Genomic DNA, 15,459 nt, shown 5'->3' on the forward strand with positions numbered 1-15,459 from the left:
GTGTGAGTGGTCAGTCCCTGAGGGCAAGGAGGGGTGGTGTGGACCCCTGGGGGTTAAGGGTAGGCAGCTTGTCCTGCCCAGGCAGCTGAGGGCCCAGCTTCTGCTTCAGGAACCAAAAGGAGATGGCGAGAGACCCAAGGATTGGTCTTTATTCAGAAATAGTTGGCTGGTCAGTCTCGGGGTCCATGCTCTGAGGGATGGATGAGATCAGTCAGAGGGAGCGTCCTTTCTCCAGCTTGCATGGAGAACCTCAGGGGTCGAGGTCAGAGGTCGCTCTCCCCGTAGAGGGCGCTGGAGAAGGCCATGTAGTCCAGGGCTCCAGCTGGAGCCCCAGACCCCTTGTAAGGTGCCATTCGGCGGATGCAGTATTCAGCCTGCTCAGCGGGGAGCTCCCGCCGCAGTTCCTCAGCGGTGATGTAGTTCTGGGGGAGAAGAGGTAGTGAGGGCCCAAGGTCCTGTTTCCTGCACCCACCCCCCAGCCCCCTGCATCCCAGGGACTCACCTTGTCTCCCGCCAGGATCTTGAAGGAGGCCACAACCTGCTCAGCTGTATCAGTCTCAGCTGTCTCTCGGGTCATGAAGTCAATGAATGCCTGGAAGGTCACGACCCCGGCTGCGTTGGGGTCTACCATGGTCATGATGCGAGCAAACTCCACTTCCCCCTGCAGGTATAGAGGCCGGCACCATGCCTATGAGTGCTAAAGCCAGGGAGCTCCTGCTGTCCCCTCCTGGGGACTGTCCAGCCTTGGCTTGACAACCCCAGTGATAGTGCTTCATTTCTCCATAGACTGCAGCCTTAGTCAGCTCTGGCTTTAGGAAGTACTAGGCTGAAATGTCCCAGTTTCCCATTGGTCTTAATCCTTTTTCTTTCTTTCTTTCTTTTTTTTTTTTAGTGAGAGACAGGAAGGGAGAGAGATGAGAAGCATCAACGTGTAATTAGTCACTTTAGTTATTCATTGATTGCTTTTCGTATGTGCCTTGACCAGGGGGTGTAGGGGGATTTCCAGCTAAGCCAGTGACCTCTTGCTCAAGCCAGAGACCTTGGGGTCATGTCTGTGATCCCACGCTCAAGCCAGCAACCTCGAGCTCAAGCTGCCCCCCTTGGGGTTTCAGAGTACCAGATCGACACTCTATCCACTGTGCTGCCACTGGTCAGGCAGTCCTGATCTTTTTTCTGGGGCTCCCTGTGGTTATGTTTCTTTGAGTAAAAATGTTGCAGACTTAGGCTTTGGAGTCAGATAAGACTAGATCCAAATTCCAGCTGTGTGTCTTTAAACAAATTAATTTACCTCTAAGCCTTTGAAAGCCTGTGTCTGAGATGGAATAATTCTGTCCAGCCCCAGTGGGTGTGATGAGGAAATAAAATCATGGATATTAAGGTGGGTGGCACACAGTAGGTGATCCATACGTAGCACAGGGCACTGATAGGACTCCTAGGATGAGGGCCGGGGGCACTCACCAGATCGTAGCCCATTGAGATAAGGCAAGCCCGGAAGTCATCAGGCTCCATCATTCCATTCCGCTTCTGTAGTGGGTGAGGGGTTGTCAGGCTTGGTCCTCAAACCCCACTAGCCTCCAAGTCCACCACCCCAGAAGGCTGGGCCCCTGCTGACCCGGTCAAAGTGGTTGAAGGATGCCCGGAACTCGTTGAGCTGCTCCTGGCTCAGGCCCTTGGCATCTCTGGTCAGTACCTGGTTTTCCACTTCGTTGATGGTGCGGGCGATGGAGGTGAGCAGCTGCTCCCAGCCCACACGGATGTGCTGGAGCAGGAAACAGGCCAAGTTTGTGGGCAGCCAGTTCCTGGCCATTGGCTCTATCTAGCTCCACCCCTAGTCCACTGAGAACATGGGTAAATCACTCCCTCTCTGGGCTTCTGTACCCATCTGGAGGTTCCAGTGTCCCTTCCTGTCTTAATGATTTATTATGTATTAAGTATTGATCAACCAGCCATGGCTTTAAGATTGCTATATGACTCTGGACAGGTCAGTTTTTAGTCGCTGGGTCTCAATATTTCCATGGGTACATTGGGGTCCTGGGACAGACGTGCTGTGTCCAGCTGTGGCCACCCTAGGATTCCCCAGCCAGTGCCACCTCCCTCTTAAGGGGTGTGATCCCACCTCCATGCCATAAATGGTGTGCTTATTGTCAAACACCAGGCTCTCCTGCAGCAGCTGGTGGTCACCCTCCAGCCGGTCAATGTTGTTCTTGTAGTTGATGATGTTCTGCTCCTGCTGCCGTAGGCCGGCCATCTGCTCCTCCAGAGAGCCGGCCATCCCTGCTGCCAGACGCCCCACCTCCTGCAGCAGGACCCGGGCAAGATGAAGACTCCTAGCTCCCCGTGGCGCAGCCCCTACCCCACCATCCATCCAAGCCTTACCTCCATCTTCCCCTGGATCCAGGGCCCAATGGCATTGGCCTGGGCTGCAAACTGTCGCCGAAGCCTCTCATTCACCTGCTGCCGTGCCAGCTCCTCCTGCAGCATCTGGTCACGGCTGGGCACCAGCTTTCGGACCTGGGAAGGAGGGTGGTTGTGCCAGGGGCAGCCCTGGGGAAATCAAGCCCTTCAGACAGCCCCTGCTGCTCTGAGCCACGGTGTCAGGGCCCTGTGGACAGACTCTTGGGCAAATCACCCAACCTCTACAGGCTTGTTTCCTCATCAGTAAATGGAGCAATGACTTCATTTATAACTAACAAATTGTTTTGTAAAGGATGCTAAGATTTCATTGTACTTCATTCACATCAGGCCTGACAGGAAAATGTTCCTGTTATGGCTCTTTACAGATGAGGCCAATAGGCACAGTGACTTTTCCAACACTACATGAAGTCGGTGGCAGACCCCAGATCCTTATGTTGGGACGCCTGAACTTTCAGGGTGGTTAGAGAGCTCAGGAGCGGGTGGTAGGCAAGGAGTGGCCACAGGCCACACTGACCGTGTCCCACTTGGTGTTGATGTCCTGTGTGCTGAGGGTGATGTACGGATTGGTGGAGCTGGGCCGCAGCCCATACGTCTGGCAGATCTTCTGGATCTCACCCTGGATGCCCAGGATGGCACCCCGCTCTCGGTCAGCCTCAGGCAATGTTGCCTTGAACTGCTCGTGTGCTGTCAGCAGGCTCTGGGGGCAACAGGCAGGAAGGATCAGCCAGCACCCCCCACTTCCTGCAGGTGACAGAGAGGGCAGCAAAGTGCTCCAGGCCATCCAATGAGTCCAGGGCAGGTCTGGCTCAAGAACCCAGGCCTCCGGTCTACCAACCCAGCACACAGGAACTGGGGTTTTCCTTCCATTCCCATCCCCCAAGAGCCTAAAGGAGTGGCCGACAGGATTTTAGGCCAGCTTCCCTGTTATTTCATGCAGCTGCAGTCCCCCGGAATGCCCACACCCACCTGGGTCTCCTCCACCGAGTGCACCAGCCACACATCCTGCAGGTCCTCCACAGCGCCATCCAGCCAGTTGTTGAAGGGTGCTGCCCGTCGTGCAAACTCCAGATGCAGCTGGTCGATGGTCTCTAGAAGCTTCTCCATCCTCTAAAGGCCGCAGGGACGGCAGGCGAGTCAGCAGTCTATCCAAGGGGCCCCTCACATGTCTCCAGGGTCCAGCCCCCAGGCTCCCTGGCCCCCCAACCTCACCTCAAGCGCGTCCCGCCTCTTCTGGGTCAGTGTGCCCAAGTTGTCCCACTGGTCGCAGATAGCCTGGCAGCGGCTGTTCACTGAGGCAGCTTCATGATAGTCCAGCTCACTGTGGGCGAGAGGAAGGGGTGACTGTGGGGCCAGACTACAGCCATAATTTCCTCCTGACACACTGCCTGGCCTGGTTGGTGGAGAAGGTGTGAAGAAGCCAGGGCAGGCAGGGGTGAGGTGGAGCTTTCCTGAAGGGAGTGCTCTCCGCGTGGTTCTGGGGGACAGGGATGGCCAATGGTCTCAGCTCGTCCCCTCAAAGAGCTTGAGTGGAGGGGCAGGGCCTGGAGTTTCTGGGGCGTGGTTATGCGAGAAGGGGCGGGTCTACTGGAGTAGATGGTGTGGGGGGAGCAGACCCTGAGGGAGCAGTCAGGTCACCGGGTGGAGTCGGCGAGTGCAGGTAAAGAAGTGTGGGCAGCAGAGCGGGGTCCAGAGAAGGGGATGAGGGAGGAAGGGCAGAGCAAGAGATGGGGAAGGACAAGGGTACCGCAGCTAGGTTGCCGAACAAGACAGAAAACAAGGCAGAACGAAGTCTTGAAGGTAATTAGAATCAGGGCGGGGCTCGGGGCCGGGGGCGGGGCGTTGTCACCGGGGGCGGGCCCGGCATCGGGCCACGCCTACTTGAGCTCCTGGGCCAGCGCCGCGATGTGTTCCACACGGTCCTGGTGTGCCGCCAAATCGCTCTCAAAGGCCTCGTGGCGCCGCATTAACGCCCGTACCTCCTGTAGCGACGCCGACTCATAGTCGCGCAGGTTCAGCATCTCCTCCTTCCCTGCTCGGAGAGAGAAGTATGGGGCTGTGTGATCGTAGAGATTCTTCATCTCTAAAATGCAGGTGATCACACCTGCCTATCCTATCCTAGAGGTTTGCTTTGAGGCGCTGGCCTGATAAAATCACATGAAATTCCTGTTCCAGGACATGGCTTGTAAATAACGTCTGCATCCCCTGACCCGGTACGGTGCGGAGTGGCCTTTGGTTTTGTTTTGGTATTATTTGATGGAGAGCTACTTCCCTACGACTCTGAACCTGATAAGCCCTTGACACCATTTTCTCTGCTCACCAGTTTCCCTGGGGCTTGCCAAGGTGTCTGGCAGGCCCTCTATGAATACCTGTTGTATGGATGAATAACGAACCTAAAAGTGATTTGAGAATTACAATTATCATAATTATGCAAATAGAAAACATAGCAGCAGTGGCCCTGGCCGGTTGGCTCAGTGGTAGAGCGTCGGCCTGGTGTGCAGGAGTCCCGGGTTCGATTCCTGGCCAGGGCGCACAGGAGAGGCTCCCATCTGCTTCTCCACCCTTCCCCCTCTCCTTCCTCTCTCTCTCTTCCCCTCCCGCAGCCGAGGCTCCATTGGAGCAAGGTTGGCCTGGGCGCTGAGGATGGCTCCGTGGCCTCTGCCTCAGGTGCTAGAATGGCTCTGGTTGCAGCAGAGCACCCCCCAGATGGGCAGAGCATTACCCCCTGGTGGGCATGCCGGGTGATCTCGGTCGGGCGCATGCAGGAGTCTGTCTGACTGCCTCCCTGTTTCCAACTTCAGAAAAATACAAAAAAAAAAAACAAAAAAACCCCAAAAACCCCACATAGCAGCATTGATCATTTATTGAGTGTGCCAGCATTTTGCAAAAAAGGTAACTAAAATTTAAAGGTTCCGAGATCTCAGGGTTATATAGGTGGCCTTATATTTAAAAAAAAATCTCACTATATCAAACCATCCTTGTTTATTGTGCCCAGAATCCCTTGTTTGTGTTTGTTCATTATTTTTAGGCAGGAATCATTCATTTGTAGGACTAAAATCCCAGACAGAATACAGAATGAATGTGTTCATGCAGAGCAGGTAACATATTTGATACATTAAATGTTTTGGCATCAATATACTTGGAAGATAACGTAAGTGATGTTAGGATTGGGGACTCTCCTTTGGATACATGCTATATATATAAATAAAATGCTAAATGATGAATATATTAAGGAAGATCTACAGAAGGCCAGAACCAGGCAGTGAAGGGCCCGAGCTTACACATGAACTGTGGCCCAAAGGGGGGTAATGACTTGGTTGCACAGAAAATCAGGGTGAGACTAGGAAACATCTTCAACTTCTGGTAGAATACCCACCCTGACCTGTGCATTTTGCCAAGAGTCCCGCTTTCTACTAGTCTCCACCCGGGATAGAATCACGCCCCATTGAGGTGTACCTACCCCGGGTCCAGGCTTCATGAAGGGAGGCCTTCTGCTGGAACTTCTCAGCCAGGTGCTGGAGCCGCTGCAGGCGCCGAATCTCCGAGAGCAGCCAGTCCTCATAGCCCTTCTCCACTTGTTCCAGCCCCCGCCATGCGTTGGCAATGTCCTGTGGGTGAGGTAGAGGTGCCCTCCATCACGGCTCACCCATTCATTGTACAGAAAGGGACACAGAGCCAAGGTCACTCAGAGGATGTGGGCAGAGGGGGTCACCCCAGCCCTGGTCCGCCTCACCGAGACCAGCTTGCCCTCGGAGGGCATGAAGGCGGGTCGGTGGCTCAGCCTCAGCTTGGTCTGCAGTGTGTTGAAGTTGATCTCCAGCTGGCACTTCTCCTGCACACGGGGCGGCTTGTGCAGGCGCCGGTAGTCCCGAAAGTCCTCCAGCTTACGCTGCATGGCGCTCATGCTGTGCTCGCCCACACGGTTCTCCAGCCACGGAACGGTGCGGCGAATCCACTCCAGCAGCTGCCAAGGCCAAGCAGGGGCAGGGCAGAGAGCTCTGAGCTGGCCTGCTCCCCCCCCCCCCCACAACATCTATACCCACACGCAGGCAGGCTGTGGCCAAAGTCCTGGCCTTAAGCAGAGTGGGAGTCTGAAGGGCAGAATGGGGGGTTCCCACTAATCAGGGAAGGAGTAGGCCGGTTAATTTCTGAGTCCAGGGACCAGTATAGGTTGGCATAGAGCAAACACCACGAGACTGCCTGAATATGAGTGGATAGATAAATGAGTGAGGAAATGAATGAATGATGAGTGACCAGGAGCTTGGAAAGGTCGAAGGGGGCAGGGGATGAGTGAAGATGTAGTGGGTGGCTGGGAGAGAGGGAAGCCACTGAAGAGAGGGAGACAGCCAGCACAGACCTGGGGCTGCCGGTTGGGAGAGCCCAGGTGGGGGTGGGGAGGGGAAGGCCCTCTGGCTCACCTCACTGGCAAGCTTCTCATACTCCTCCATCAGCTTCTCGTTCTCCTGATTCACAGCTAGCACCTTGCAGATCCTGTTGGCAGCTGTCTCTGCCTGTGGTGGGTGGGGGGTGTGGAGTGGCTGCCATGGAACAAGCTGCCACAGACACCCCCGACCTGGCCTCCCCTGTAAACCCATGAACCCCAGGCCCATGCAAATAGGAAAAAGGATGAGGGGAGCACATCTTTCAGGGTGGGAGGGAGCTTCCAGGCCTGAGGCCTCTGCTCCTAGGCTTCCCAAGGACCATAGGTGTGCATTCCAGACAGTGGCACTCCTAGCCACGGGCCCGGCTCCTCCAATGTTGGGATGCTTTTGAGCTTGGGCCCTTGGGTCCACCACCACTCACCTGCTCAGCGCCAGCAAAGGCATGGTAGAAGCAAGAAACGTAGGTCATGATGGCCTTCTCATCAGGCTTCGGGGTGTTCACGATGTCTGGGGGATGGCAGCGAGGTGTTTATTGGCCAAAGCCAGGGGTGGATAATGGATTCATGTCCTCATTCAGGCAGAGACCTCCCTCAGAATGGGAGGGGACAGCGACATCTAGTCATGGGCACCAGCTGCCAGCAACCCCAAACCACCTTCCTCCTCCCTGAATCCTTCTCTGATTACCCCAGAGACCAGAAGCTTCCCCCTCTGTGGGGGAGGAAACCAGGAGGGAGTAGGTAGGTGGGAACACATTGCAGCCCTCATGAGACACCAGGCATCTCAAACTATTCCATAACTCTGTCTGTCTGACTGTTGGTCTTCCCCCACCCCAATCCATCAATGCCCACACATTCAGGGTACCAGTCACGACAGGTGCTAAGATAGTGTTTGAGGTTTCAATTGACTAAAGCCTTGCTTGGGCACTGGGACCAGAGGCAGGACCTCCTCAGAGGAGCTCCCAGTCTTGAGGGACCAATGTGCTGCCAAGTGACTCACGTAACTGGGATATGAGGTGGAGGGTGGAGCCATTACATAAGAGGAGACACAGGGGAGGCCAGTTCCACCGGATGGGGAGGAGCAGCGAGATGGCTAGAGGGCTCCTGAGAAGGGGGCACGGAGGACTATGACCAGGAGACCAGGCGAAGGGCAGGGCCTTCTAGGAGGAGGGATGAGCAGGAGCAAAAGTGTGGAGGGCAGACTGTGAGATGATAGTAGGGTCCTCCCCCTGGCTAAATTTACTCTCACCTTCTGCATCCAACATTTTAGGGATGTCCAGGTATTTCTCTGCCACCTCGAAGGCAGTGTTCAGGTTGCCAATGGGGTCATCCTAGATGAGTATGAGGGGGAGAGGTGAAAGGTCAGCTGAGAGCAGAGGTTTTGGGGAGCTGGGACTGGGCATTCGGAGGCATACCTTACGCAGTTTGGCATAGTCAATGAGGTCGGGACGGTGTCGGTGGATGAGAGCACAGAGGGCCAGGCCATCCTTCCAGCTGGACAGAGAGAAGGAAGGGTCAAGCTCAGGTTCAAGCTGAGGCCCTGTCCTACCCCTCACTTCAGAAGCACCCCCATCAGGGCAGCCTTATCTGTAAAATGGAGTAAATTCCAAACTCCTTAGCTTGGCATTTGAAGCCCTTTATTACCAGACTTGAACTGTCACCTCCGAGCTCATTATTAATCCTTCACAGACCCTGGGCTTAGGCCCCACCGATTTCTAGATGTTTTTGGCCTCCAGGTCTTTGCCCACAAAGTTCCCTCGTGCTGGAATGTCCTCCCAGGGATGTCTCCAATACTCCCTCCTCCAGGAAGTCTCCCACACCCTCTTGGAGTCAATTCAACATTGACTGAGTCCTCCTATTTTCAGACACTGTTCCAGGAACTTAGCTGTGACCTCTCCTCCCCTGTGGTTTATGACAGGAACCAGCTCTGTGCCCTAGGGCCCCGCTGAGGCCTGCGTGCTCATGCTGACCAGCTGACGGACCTGGTGTGGAAGTTCTGCACGTTGACATTGCGGTATGGAGCTGTCTTCCGCTGGCACCACAAGAGTAAGCCTTCCTTGGCCGAGGTTTCTGGGTGAAGTTGGGGGGGGTATTATTGGGGAGGGGTCTGGACCAGCCCTCTTCCCTTCGCTGCTTCCCCCATTTCCTGCTCACCCTCCACAGAGATGTCCTGGATGGCAAAGCGCAGGATGATGGTCCAGATCATGCCCAGAGTCATCTTCAGGTTCCCATCCACGATCTCTATAGGGTGGGGGCAGGGCAGGTCCCACCTGCTGTTCAAGGCCTGTGCTAACAGCCTTAGCTACCTCCCCCTGCTCTGCCTTTGGCCTCTAGTACCTCATCCCAGGGCTGACAGATAGTAGGCACTCAAATGCTTTTACTTAAAATTGATTCTAGCTCTGGCCTGTTGGCTCATCAGTAGAGTGTTGGACCAGTGTGTGGAAGTCCTGTGTTTGATTCCTGGTCAGGGCACACAAGAGAAGTGACCATCTGCTTCTCCACCCTTTTCCTCCTCCCCTCTGCACCTGTCTTCTTTCCCATAGCGATGACTCGAAAGATTTGAGCAATTTGGTCCTGGGCGCTAAGAATGGCTCCATGGCTTCACCTCAGGCGCTAAAATAGCTCAGTTGCAGATCAATGGAGCAACAGTCCTAGATGGGCAGAGCATTGTCCTGGAGGACTTGCTGGGTGGATCCCGGTCGAGGCACATGCAGGAGCCTGTCTCTCTGCCTCCCCACCTCTCACTCAATAAAAAAAAAAAAAAATGATAAAGTGATTCTAACACCATCTGGGTGCCAGGTCCTATGCAGACACTTTGGGCACATTTGTTCCTACAGTTCCTCCCATGAGGCATGGATGGTTATCCCCATTGTTGAGATGAGGAAACCGAAGCTAGCAGAGGTGACTTGTTGATGTCAGGAACAACCCCAAGCCCCCAACCTGGGCCCCTCCTGCCACCTCCTTACCTTCAGCCCCAATGGACACCAGCTTAACTCCCTTGCTGGCAATGAAGTCCAAGGCCTTGTTGACATTGGCAATTTTGTGGAAGCGCATCTTGCCTTTGTCTGGCCTGGGCAGCCTCTCACCTGGGTGTAAAAGGAGAGATCGTGGGTCAAAGGTCACAAGAAGAAGCTGGAAACATTGTCCTCCAACTTTCCCCTCTACCACCAAGTCCCCTCCAACCTCTGCTGCCATATTCCCCCAGCTCTCTTGATTCCCCTAGGTTCTGGGGTCCCTGTACATGGATTTGCACCCCTCACCTGAAATGACCTCCAGGAGCAACATGAGTTTGAGGCCATTGCGGAAATCCTCCTCGATGTTCTCAATCTGGGTGCCAGCCTTGCGCAGGTGCGAGTTGCACCAGGCAGTGAAGGTCTGGGGGCAGAGAACAGCACTCAGCCCTAGTGCTGAGAACTGTGCTCAGACTCCTTGGTTGGTGTCGATCTCAGAGCACAAGGCCCTGGATTCAAGTCCTGGCTCTGCCACTGATTTGCTGTGTATCTGAGCCAGCCCCTTTCCCTGTCTGAGCTTTAGTTCTCCTGGAAGAGGAGAAACGGGGTCTGGGCCCATGCAGGTCTCAGTTTCGGCTTGTGGTGTCTCATCACCCGCACTCCAGGTCTGACCAGTCTCAAGCGCTGGAGGGGGATTCAGAAAACTATAAAGCAGGCAATCGAAGTGTGGGGCCCTCTGAGGTACAAGGGCCAATGAGGGGTGATGCTGCCATTCTGGATTCTGAAAAATTCTGGATCGATTCACATTTGACTCCGAGGGTTTTGCCCGAGGGACTGTGCATGTGTGTATTTTTATTTTTATTTATTTATTTATTTATTTATTTTTAAAACAGAATATTGATTCTTGTGTCTAAGCACCATTGTTTTATTTATTATTATTATTATTATTTGTATTTTTCTGAAGCTAGAAATGGGGAGAGACAGTCAGACAGACTCCCGCATGCGCCCGACTGGGATCCACCCGGCATGCCCACCAGGGGGCAACGCTCTGCCCACCAGGGGGCGATGCTCTGCCCCTCTGGGGGGCGTCGCTCTGTTGCGACCAGAGCCACTCTAGCGCCTGGGGCAGAGGCCAAGGAGCCATCCCCAGCGCCCGGGCCATCTCTGCTCCAATGGAGCCTCGGCTGCGGGAGGGGAAGAGAGAGACAGAGAGGAAGGAGAGGGGGAGGGGTGGAGAAGCAGATGGGCGCCTCTCCTGTGTGCCCTGGCCGGGAATCGAACCGGGACTTCTGCACGCCAGGCCGATGCTCTACCACTGAGCCAACCGGCCAGGGCTTGTGTGTGGTTTTATATCAGCCTTGCCGACCTCTCAGGGATGTTGTGAATTGGCCTCTGGGTAGACTAGGAGTGTGCAAGAGCTTTGCAGGCTGTGGAGGATCAGCTGGGCACTCAAGCCCAGCCTGACCTCATTTCTGAGTTAGCCTCAGCCTCAGTCTCCAGCTGGGAGGGAAGGCTGGCATATGGCTCTATGTCTGCAGGGGATGGGGTGGCCTGCAGCCTGGTGCACAAGTTCCCACCAAACTACCAGCCTGGCCCTGGATTTTCTCAGCTCCATTCGACCAACTCCTTGGTTGAATCCACATTTGGGCTCCAATCCCAGCTGCACTACTCACTGTAACGTAGGGTCAGCCCCTTGTCTTCTCTTAAGCTCAGTCTCCGCATTTGTACAATTAAGGGATCAGACTCCATGATACCTCAGGCCCCTCATCCCCAACCTGGCAGAAATCTGGAATTTAGAGCACTCCCCTACCACAACGCAGATACTCTAGAAGATGGCCCTGAAAGTTATTGGAATTCTTTCCCTCGCCCGTTCCCCTTCCTTGAGCCAGCTTTTCAGATGCCCCAGAAGATGGACATGGAAGATGATGTTTTAAATTCTTGAGCAGCTGTCTTCTTTTTTTAAGATTTTATTTATTCATTTTAGAGAGAGAGAAGGAGGGAGGAGCAGGAAGCATCAGCTCCCATATGTGCCTTGACCAGGCAAGCCCAAGGTTTCAAACCAGTGACCTCAGCATTCCAGGTCGATGCTTTATCCATTGCGCCACCACAGGTCGGGCAAAGGGCTGTCATTACTATGAGAAGGGGGTGAGTTTCCTGTCACCAGAAGTGTGTAAGTAAGTGCTGAGTACTATTTAATGGGGCCCCAAACACAGGAAGAACAGTTGATTCTCTGTAGTTCCTTCCAACCCTGGAGCCTGGGAAGCCCTGGGACGGATAGGGCAGGGGGAAAGGTAGGTCCGGGTGGGGCCTCCCTGGCAAAGGAAGGGGCATTTTTTCACTTGACAAACATGATTTTTAATGAGATGTGGTCCCTGCCCTAACAGAACTCTCAATCAAAGACAAGTGTTGGTCTGAGAAGAGCTGGGAGAGACCAGTGTCAGGGATTCGAGGGGAGGAGCTTTCCAAATCAGGTGTGGACCTGGCTAATATTTGATCAGAGCTGTGATGGATGAGCAGGAGTTATTCAGACAGGGAAGGGCAGGCAAGGGCGTTCCAGGCAGGGGCAGCCACATGGGTAAATGCTTGGCAGTGAGCAACAGTTGCTAGGTTTGTGGGGCTCTAGCTATCTGGGCACTGCTGGAATGAAGCTGGGGGTGTTGGGGTATAAGTGGTGAGAGGCAGGCCGGAGGGGCGGCAAGGGCCAAGTCACGCACAATCTTGGGTGCTAAGCCAGGGAGTTGGAACTTGATCCATAGAGCAACAGGGAGTCAGGGAAGTTTTCAGGCAGAGGAGGGAGGTGGACAGAACTGTGTTCTAAAAAGCTCATTCTGGTTGCAGAGTGGAGACAGAGGGCTTGGCAGAGCTATAGAGAGGCGTGAGGACGTGGAGACTGGGACCAGGGTAAGAGAGAGTGTCAGTGAGGGGAACGGGGCGGGATGAGGTGAATGAGATAGAAACATTTGTCCTTGCTGGAATATAAGCTCACTGAGCTTGTCCTCTGCTGAATTCCTGGCACCTGAAATAGTGTCTGACACATACTAGGATCTCCTTAAGAAATATTGAATGAATATTTTTGAATGAGGTTGAATGAAGAAGACCGAGGCATCAGGTTGGATAAAGTAGGAGTGTTCCAAGATGCAGAGGGGAGCAGGGATGAGGCAGGGCTAAAGCTGAGCACAGACATTCATTGTATTGTAAGAAACAATGTTGGATGAGAAAGAAAGGACCAGAACGTCCAGCATCACAGAGATGCTGGTTAAGTTACAGAGCATCTACGCTCCTCAGCTATTGAATGAATGGATGAGGTGGGTGGCTCTAAGTTCAGTGGAAAGGATATTCTTGGTATTTTGTTAAGTGACAAAGGCAAGTTATAGACAGGTGTTTTAACCGAGGCATGTGGACCTGGATCGGAGAGAGGCCTGGGTGGGTGAGGGTGAGGATAAGAGTTGTTGCAAAGCAGATGGCAGCTGGAGTCAGGGGCAGGAATGACATCATCAGGAGATTGCTGGACCAGAGGACCACAGCCCTGCTTGGAGACAGGTGCAAAAGGAGCCAGGGATGGGGGGTGGGGTTTGTCACCTGGGGTACCCTAGTCGACTCAGCTGAGCTTCCTTGTCCCTGGGGTCATCTCCTGCCACCTAACCCAGCAGAAGTGCTCGGATTCTAAATCCTGGGATTCTCAGACCCTGAAAATTCCAGCGAGAACCCCTATTGCATGCCCAGTCCTGGAATCAGACTGTTGGCAAATGCTGATCAGGGTCCAATGACCTCATGGCGTCCTCCCTACTCCTGGCCTGCCACCTCCTAGCGTTTCCTCACTCCAGCCCGGATCACTTCTCTTTTGGGAACCCAGGTGTCCTGCCCCCTCCACTTGGGAAAGTCTGGAGTCAAAATAGCTCAGGGAGAGGGGGCCTGAGCACCCTACAAGGCTGGGCCTGGGCAACAGCTGCCCATGTGCCCCACTCGAGCTCCCCCAAGCCGCTGCCTCAGCACAAAGTGTCCATCTGGCTGGAGAGTCAGATTACTGCGTAAGGGAACCCAGGGCTCCCTCCTCCCCAACTGGTGGCCTTTTCAGCAGCCTCAGAGCCACTGGGGCCCAGAGGGGTATCTTGGTAAACAGTGAGGGTGGGGGGAAGAAGGGGCGAAGACCCACAGGATGGGGGCTCCTGTTTCCTGACAGTGTACTGTTTGGTCCTATTTCTGCTCCTTTCTAGGCCTCAGTTTCCTCATTTGACAATAGGATCAAGTGACTCTGGACACCATGCTGGAGAGAATATAGAGGAAAGGGTAGGAAGGGTTCTGGGATGGTTGCCCCCTACCCAACATTTCCAAGCCTCTCTCCTAGCTGCCAGGCTGCAAGTCCTCGGAACGGGGCAGGGGAATATTTAACTAGAGAGATGTGGGGGGATGTGGAGAGAAAGAGATGAGTCTTCACGCAAGCCCCCAAACTTTCATCTCCTGGGATAAGCCCAACCCATTTCCGCCAGCAGAAGTGGGGCAGTGGACCCAGGGGAATGAATCCCGGGGGGCCACCCCAGAAATTCTTCTTGTCATCCTAAACCCTTCATAAGGGATCCCAGTCCTCTCTTCCAGTACTGCAGGACCCCAGTGGACTGATGGGCAGAGCCTGGGTTAGAATGGCACTCTGCAGACTCTGCTGCCCCTGACCTGCTAAGATGACAACCACAAACCGATAGGCTTCTCAGGCCTCAGTTTTGCCATCAGGGAATGGGCTAGTACTCACTTTCCGCTGCTGCTTCTCCCAGGCCGGGTCCAGCAGCAGGTCGCGGTCCCAGTCCTCCTCTTGTTCCATGTACTCGCCGCCGCCGCCCGCAAAGGGCCCCTCCCCGGCCCCCAAACCCTCGGGCTGTATAACCATCATCATCTTGCTTGGGCTCCTGGCTTCGCTCTGCTCGGCGCTCTCCAGAACACAGGGGCCGCGTTAAGTAGCGCGGGGCCCAGCCCCGGATCGGATTCGCGCTAAATATGGGGGAGGTAGGAGGGGCCGGGTGGGGGCGAGGGCGCTCCGGTCGGGACCCAGCAAGAGGTTGTCCTGGGACCATGGGACTGCAGAATTTGGGGGCGTCGGAGTGGATCCCGTGACGGAGATCTGGGGCGTTTGGACGCTGTGTGACCTTGGGAAAGTCACGGGTCCTCTCTGAGTCTGTTTCCTCACGTGTACAGTGGAGATGACGATAATACTAGATAATAACAGTGACTGCAGACAGCTCTAAAAACTGCCCTTTGGGCTTCCTCCTGACCCTCTTCCTGCTCGGCGCCCGTGGGAAACAGGGAGCCCTATCCCCATTTTGCTGTCAGGAACACCTAGGCTCAGAAATGTTTTGAATGTTTTCTGGGGTGATGAAAGAAGACACTCGAGTATGGGGGAGGCTTCAAGCCAGCTGGATGGGCCGATGCAGGGCTATTAATATCGGGGCGGCCGGGGCAGGGGGAGAGAGGGAAAATGTGCTGAGCCGGGAAACCCCAACGCCATGGAGGTTGCAACTCAATCCTTGGGCATGCAGGATACCCAGACTCTCTGGCGGGCTTCTGTGGGCGGGGCGGGGCCTCCGTGGGTGGGCGGGGCTATAACGGCGCTGCCCTACTGGGCTCTAAACGCCAACAAGATTCCAAGCAAGCCTTTGGCCCTTTCGGCCGTCCAGTCATATCTCCGCATCTGCTGGATGCTCCACGTGACTCGCATCAGCCTCCCTCAGA

At 54.7% G+C, this 15,459-nt stretch overlaps 1 protein-coding gene across 1 annotated transcript; it reads right to left on the reverse strand.

The window, feature by feature from the left end:
* Positions 1 to 133: 133 nt before the first annotated feature.
* Positions 134 to 14,685, reverse strand: ACTN3 (actinin alpha 3). Its single transcript, XM_066348659.1, has 21 exons — positions 14,486 to 14,685; positions 10,051 to 10,165; positions 9,757 to 9,876; positions 8,945 to 9,031; positions 8,773 to 8,860; positions 8,206 to 8,284; positions 8,040 to 8,121; positions 7,216 to 7,301; positions 6,831 to 6,923; positions 6,146 to 6,376; positions 5,873 to 6,020; positions 4,294 to 4,444; positions 3,625 to 3,733; positions 3,382 to 3,522; positions 2,930 to 3,112; positions 2,377 to 2,511; positions 2,117 to 2,296; positions 1,613 to 1,759; positions 1,459 to 1,524; positions 503 to 661; positions 134 to 422 (listed from the first exon to the last, which is right to left on the reverse strand). Exons 1-21 carry the CDS (start codon positions 14,624 to 14,626, stop codon positions 264 to 266), a joined length of 2,700 nt encoding a protein of 899 aa, XP_066204756.1. The 5' UTR covers positions 14,627 to 14,685; the 3' UTR covers positions 134 to 263.
* Positions 14,686 to 15,459: the final 774 nt, after the last annotated feature.

This window comes from Saccopteryx leptura, chromosome 1, assembly GCF_036850995.1.
Source record: "Saccopteryx leptura isolate mSacLep1 chromosome 1, mSacLep1_pri_phased_curated, whole genome shotgun sequence".
NCBI lineage: Eukaryota > Metazoa > Chordata > Mammalia > Chiroptera > Emballonuridae > Saccopteryx > Saccopteryx leptura.